At 47.0% G+C, this 6,684-nt stretch overlaps 1 protein-coding gene across 1 annotated transcript in view; it reads left to right on the top strand.

Moving 5' to 3' along the window:
- Positions 1 to 6,684, top strand: part of Fanca (FA complementation group A) — a 58,071-nt gene that overhangs the window by 21,991 nt on the left and 29,396 nt on the right. The window contains exons 18-21 of the mRNA XM_005345833.3: positions 576 to 664; positions 1,980 to 2,040; positions 2,121 to 2,170; positions 5,792 to 5,865. Coding sequence (XP_005345890.1) covers positions 576 to 664; positions 1,980 to 2,040; positions 2,121 to 2,170; positions 5,792 to 5,865 — 274 coding nt within the window. The remainder of the gene's footprint in view (positions 1 to 575; positions 665 to 1,979; positions 2,041 to 2,120; positions 2,171 to 5,791; positions 5,866 to 6,684) is intronic.

The following is a 6,684-nucleotide window of genomic DNA, read 5'->3' as shown; positions in this document are numbered from 1 at the left end:
GTAGCTTTGGAGCCTGTCCTGGAACTTGCTCTTGTAGACCAGGTTGGCCTCAAACTCACAGAGATCCTCCTGCCTCTGTGTCCTGAGATTAAAGTGCTCGGACCACTACCCAGCCATCCCCATTTTCTTTGTGACAGGCTCATGTGTTTCAGGCTGGCTCTAAACTCTTTCAGACTCTGTGTACTTGGATCACAGACATTTGCCACCACACCTAGCTTTGACTTTCCATAAATTTTTTTGAAATCTCGAAGTCTCTGCTGTGGCCCACCTCGAAGCTTTCTGCCGTCTCCTCCTCTGGAAGAGCAGCAGAGGGAGGTAGAGAAATGGCTCGTCCTAGACAGAGGGGTTAGGGAAGTGGCACTGGCTTCGGGAGCTGAGCTGACCCCAAGGCCCATGTGAGCGCCAACATCAGGACCTGGTGTTTGCGACTGCTCCAGGTTGTACAGTGCCCATCTCACTTATTACCTCTAAAATGTCCAGAAACTCGTGCCAGCAAGGGGCAGCAGGTTGGTGCCAGGCTGGTATGCTTGCTTCCAAGTCTTCATTCTTTCTCATTCCCTCCCTGCATGAACTAGCCTCAGAGACAAGCGATGCAGGATGTCGAGAAGGCCATCGTGGTGTTTGAACAGACAGGGAAGATCCCAATGCCTGTCCTGGAGGCCAGGTAGGAAGCGGCTGCTGTAGAACACTTGCTGGCTACAGCATGTCCAGACATGGCCGCGATGCCATTAGCATGCTGGGACTCCTGAGCCTGTCTGACCTGGATCACAGGGTCACATGGGGATGGGGGTGTGCTGTTCTGACACAGACAGGAGTCAGTGTGGGTGCTGTGTCAAAGGGGAGGTCTCGGGGCAGCCTAGAGCGAGGGTGGGTCTGTGTCATCTACTTTTTGTTTCGAGACAGAGTTTCATTGAGCAGCCTTGGCTGTTCTGAAACTCTCTGTGTAGACCAGGCTGGCTGCGAACTCGCTGCCTGCTCTGTCTCTTGGGTGCTAAGGTTAATCGCATGTTCCACCATGTTCACCTCTGTGACAGCATACGGTACCCTCAGTCTCTGAAAAGAGCAATAGATGGCACCTATCTGAAGCCGTGTGGGAATGAAGGATTACTGACCCAGAGTTTAGCAACAGATTTTTAGTTAGTGCTTCCGAGGTGATCAATGTGGAGCCATGCTAGGGAAATGAGTAGCTTTATTGAATTCTTTGTGGTTCCTGAACATCTATCAACGTTGGTGAACTGAACCCAGCTCATGGAGTTTTGAGATCACTTCCAAGCAGAAAGCTCATGGTGGCCTTATTGCAACCCCTCATAGCCTGAGATTAACCTGGGTTCCATGGCCAGCCCTGAGGAGAGTAAACATGGTCTGGATCTCATGGACCATAGGCTCATTGGTATCGCAGTGTGCCTTTGTGAGAAATATCTCAGAACTTAAAAACATGATCAAACCCAGCACTTGGGAAGCATAGGCAAGCAGAGCTCTGCTAGTTTCAGGCCAGCCAGAGATACACAGTGAGATGCCACTTTAAAAGCAAAACAAAACCCACATGATGAATATGATTGTCCAGCCTGGCCTGGTGTCACCCACCTGTGATCTCCACACCTGAGGGATGGGGGCAGGTAGAACAGGATTTTGGGATTTTGCCACATAGTGATATTGAGGCCAACTAGGGCTGCCTCAGACTCTGTCTTTAAAAAACGAAATGAAAGAAAACAAAAATGAGGCCGGGCGGTGGTGGTGGCGGCACACACCTTTAATCCCAGAGACAGGCGAATCCCTGTGAGTTCGAGGCCAGCCTGGTGTACAAGAGCTAGTTCCAGGACAGCTAGGACTGTTACACAGGGAAACTCTGTCTCCAAAAAAAACAACAAAACAAAAAAAAATGAAAGCCGTGAAATGAGCACTGCCCCCTGGGCTGTGAGTGGCCTGGTGGGAGACGCCTCTCTCCTGCATTCCCTCGTTATTGTGTATTCTGTCCGCAGCATATTCAGGAGGTCCTACTACCTGTCGCGCTTCCTCCCAGCCCTGCTCACGCCGAGAGTGGTGAGTGTACGCTCCTCTTCTATGCACACTCTGTGAGATATGTTCCCTGCCTGCTGCTCACATGACTGCCCTTTCCACAGCTCCCAGAGGTTCCTGATTCCCGGGCCGCCTTTATCGAGACTCTGAGGAGGTGAGCGAGAGCTTGCACAGAGGCTGCTCCAATGGGTTTGCCTTGTTTTAATTTTTCCCAATGGGTTTGGGTAGGGCAAAGAATTTGAGTTCTTTTGTAGATAAATTTACTACACGTATGTTTTATTCATAAGATATTGGCTCCAGGTAGGCGGTAGTGCCACACGCCCTTGATCCCAGCACTCAGGTAGAGGCAGATAGATCTCTGAGTCTGAGGCTAGTCTAATATACAGAGCAAGTTCCAAGATAGCCAGGACTACACATCGAAACCCTGTCTCAAAAAACCAACCAACTAAAACAAAACAAATAAAAAAATCCCTGAGATTCTTTTTTATTTATGTATTATCATCTTTCTTTATTTATTTGAAATAAGGTCTCACCAAGTAGCTCTGGAACCCAGACATGCCTGTCTCTGCCCCGAGTGCTGGGATTAAACCATGTGCCATCACAATGGCATTTATCTATTTGCTTGTTTAAGGTTTATTTGAGACGGGGTTACTTTGTAACCTGGCTGTCCTGACACTCACTTTGTAGACCACAGTGACCTGGAACTCAGAGATCTGTATGTCTCTGATTAAAGGTGTGCACCACTACCACCACCACCCAGCCTGACCTTTATTTATCTATTCTTTTTATTTTTATAAAAATAATTTATGTAATTTTTTTATGTGCATTGGTGTGAAGGTGTCAGATCCCTGGAACTGGAGTTACAGACAGTTGTAAGCTGCCATGTGGGTGCTGGGAATTGAACCCCGGTCCTATGGAAGAGCAGCCAGTGCTCTTAACTGCTGAACCATCTCTCCAGCCCCATGGCTTTTACTTTTTATATAAAGTACTTCATATGCTTGCTGCCCTTTACTCCACAGTGTTTCCTGAGCCTTAGGAAATGTAGAGCCAGGGCTGGAGAGATGGCTCAGAGGTTAAGAGCACTGGCTGCTCTTTCAGGGGTCCTGAGTTCAGTTCCCAGCAACCACATGCTAGCTCACAATCTATAATGAGATTTGGTGCCAGAACACTATATACATAATAAATAAATAAATAAATAAATAAATAAATAAATAAATCTTTAAAAAAAAAAAAAGAATATGCAGAGCCAGAAAATAAGGTAAAGGGTTATGAGGCGCGATCAGTTTTACTCTGTAATCAAGTTACTACCACAGTCCACCTAAGACACAACAGGCCCTGTCAGCAGGGGTCATGGGCTTATTCCTTTCTGCTGAACTGCTGGTTATTGATAGTTTCTGGAAGATGGAGAACATTGTCTCCAGCTGTGTACCCGCTGCTGAGCCCACAAAGCTCTGAGGGAATGCTGGGTAAACTCAGCGGGTCCCAAAACTCTACAAACAGACGTAGCAGGAGGAAAGGAGTTATAGGTAGGATGATAGGAAGATGTTGAGCTGGGGTGAGAGCAGTCAGGGTGCATTATGTATGTGTGTGAGTTTGCCAAATAACAAGTTTAAATAATGGAAAAACAGAGGTCACTTTAAAACGCTTAATTAAATAGTATACGTGGTGATTTACTTCATTTGGACGTATACTAAAGTTGGAGTGGTACAGGAAGGTACCACTTCATTTTGCCTCTGTGGAAGGATAACACGTGGATGTATAAGGTTCTATATTTTTACCAAAGCCCACAAGCCACCCTTCTGTTGCTGCCTTTTGAGACAGTCTCATGTAGCCCACACTTGTTAAACAGCTAAGTTTGAACTCCTGATTCTCCTGCTTCTACCTCTGAGTGCAGAGATTACAGCTTTGCACTGCTATACCTGGTTTTATTTATTCGTTTTGAGACAGGTGCTGGGATTAAACCATGTAGCCTAGGCTGACATCCCTACCTCTGCCTCCTAACCAGCATGTGCCGCCATGTCTGGCTTGAACTGAATTTAATGTAGCTAATATAGAAAATGGGCTCTATGTCTCTCTGTAGTTCTCTTTATGTACCTTGGCAGCTTTTAGCACCTTGTGGAATGAATTGGGTAACTTCCTTCCATTTGCTGGAGCTATTTGTTGAATCGGAGATTCTACTGTGCTGAAGTTCAGCAGAGTGTGCTGAAAACATGTCTGCTGGCGTTTACATGGTATCTCCCTCCCTCCCTCTCTTTCTCCTCCCTTTCTTCCTTCTTCTCTTCCTCCCTCCCTCCCTCCCTCCCTCCCTCCCTTTCTTCCTCTTTCTCTTTCTCCCTTCCTCCCTTTCTTCTCTCTTTCCTCTCTCTCTCTCCCTTTTCTCTCCCTCCCTCCCTCCCTTTCTTCCTCTCTCTTCCTCTTCTCTGTCTCCCTCCCTTTTTTCTTTCCTTCCTTCCTTTCTCCCTCCCTCTTTCCTTCCCTCCCTCCATCTCTTCCTCCCTTCCTTCCTCTCTCCTTCCCTCCCTTCCCCACCCCCTTCTCTGTCTCCTCCCTTCCCTTCCTCTCTCTCTCTCTGTCCCTCCCTTCCTTTCGGGGTGCATGTAACTTTTATTTCAGGCTGTGCCTAGAGGCGCATCTGATCCTGGGTAGCAGAGGCCGGCCAGTCTCCTCTGAGTTTAAGGATGATGTAGTCTGAATAACAGGTTCCAGGTTAGCCAGGGCTACACAGTGAAGCATTTTCTCATCAAAACAAAACAACCAAAATATTTTCTATTTCATCTAGTTGTTTTATATTCTTTTTTTCTTGTGGTACTGGGGATAGAACCCAGGGCCCTGCACACACCAGGCAACTGCACTTCTCATCCTGTCTGAGCCTCATTCATGACAGTATGTTTTCATAGCAAGGTAGAGGTGCCCAGGGGAACTGGGGCTGCCTGTGTGTTTGCAGTGGCATTGGCAACAGCTGCCTGGCAGCAAGGCCAGAACTGACACCTTCCCAGACATCCTGCCGTGTAACACACAGCTCTGCAATGACACTATCAATGCGTTCAGAAGAATTCAGCACAAATATTCTTGTGTGCTGTCTGAAATTGGCAAAATTCAGACTGGAGGCTGTGCTCCAAAGTAAAAACCCAGGCGGCAAGCCAGAATCATTATTAGAGAGGCAAGCTGGAGATGGAGCATAGAGACTAATTTTAAAATTAGCACTGGGAATTTATTACTAATACATGACATGGTATAAAAGTAGGTACCACTTGAATCTATACTTTTAGAATCATAAATGTGATTTGATTTCTTCTAAAACTAATAAATAGCTAGATGTGTACCTCTTTGATAAAGTGTTTGCCTAGTGGGTTTAATATCCAGCACCGAAAAAAAGGAATAAAATACAAAACAATATAATATATACTGGTGATACTGTGCACGCCCTTAAGCCCAGCTCTTGGGAGGCAGAAGCAGGTGAATCTCGATGAGTTCCAGGACAGCCAGAGATACACAGAGAAATCCTGCTTTGAAAAACTAAAACCAGCTACATGATGGTGGCACACGCTTTTAATCCTAGCACCCGGGAGGCAGAGAAAGGCGGATCTCTGTGAGTTCGAAGCCAGCCTGGTCTACAGCGAGAGTTCCTGGATAGGCTCCAAAGCTACAGAGAAACCCTGTCTCAAAAAAATGGAAAAACAAAACAAAGCAAAACAATATACAGTGGCATAATGGCTTTGGAATTAGGACCCTAAATGCTCATAATTGATGTGGACATTGCTTTCTTTTCACCTAGAGCAGATAAGATTCCCTCATCGTTATATGATGTCTACTGCCAAGCCTGTGCCACTGCTGAGAAGCAGCCTGAAGGTAAGGCTTCTTGGTCACCTTCTGTTCCTGTGCTTTCCGTTTCTGTGATGTATCTGTCACCAGCACCTGTGTCGGCATCCTCGGTGGTCAGGTTTTACTCTCACCGGTGCAGGAGGCCTGTGACACTGCCTGTCCGTGGCTCCTGGGTACCAAACAATGTGTTAGCGACTCCTGGTTATTGTCCGGGAGGCCTTGACAGTTAGTACCTTCCTACCTCCTGGGAAGTACAAGGTAGAAACCTGCTTCTGTACTTGGTATCTTTTCACATGTAGCTCAAGGCCCGCAGCATAGCGCGGTCAAATATGATCATTATCTTCACGTGTAGCTCAAGGCCCGCAGCATAGCGCAGTCAGGAATGATTATTTTCTAACTGAACTATTTGGTTGGGAGCGGGTTGCAGGGTTTTTTCTTGTTTTGTTTTTGTTTTTTTTAATTTTATTTTGTGTGTGGGGGTGTTCTTGCCTGTGAATATGTCTGTATCGTGTGTTCCCCTGGTGTTGGTAGAGGCCAGAAGAGGGGTCAGATCTCCTAGAACTGGAGTTGCTGACTGGTGTGAGTCACCATGTAGGTTCTAGGAATCAAACCCAGCAGCAGCCCTCTGAACCACTGAGCCATCTGACCAAGGCTGGGGATCTTTGTGCCTATGAGAACAGTGGTAGATCTCGTTGGCTCTGGGAAGCTGTAATCAGTGAGCCGCTGTCCTTGCAGTGTGTGGCTAGCATGCTCTATCCGCCCCATTCTTCAGTGCCATGTATCTCTGGCAGCTAGCATGATCTTCAGTGCCGCGTGTCTCTGGCAGCTAGCGTGATCTTCAGTGCC

Source organism: Microtus ochrogaster, chromosome 4 (assembly GCF_000317375.1).
Source record: "Microtus ochrogaster isolate Prairie Vole_2 chromosome 4, MicOch1.0, whole genome shotgun sequence".
NCBI lineage: Eukaryota > Metazoa > Chordata > Mammalia > Rodentia > Cricetidae > Microtus > Microtus ochrogaster.
Note: the sequence above shows the minus strand (reverse complement) of the source record. Positions and strands in the feature narration are given on the sequence as shown.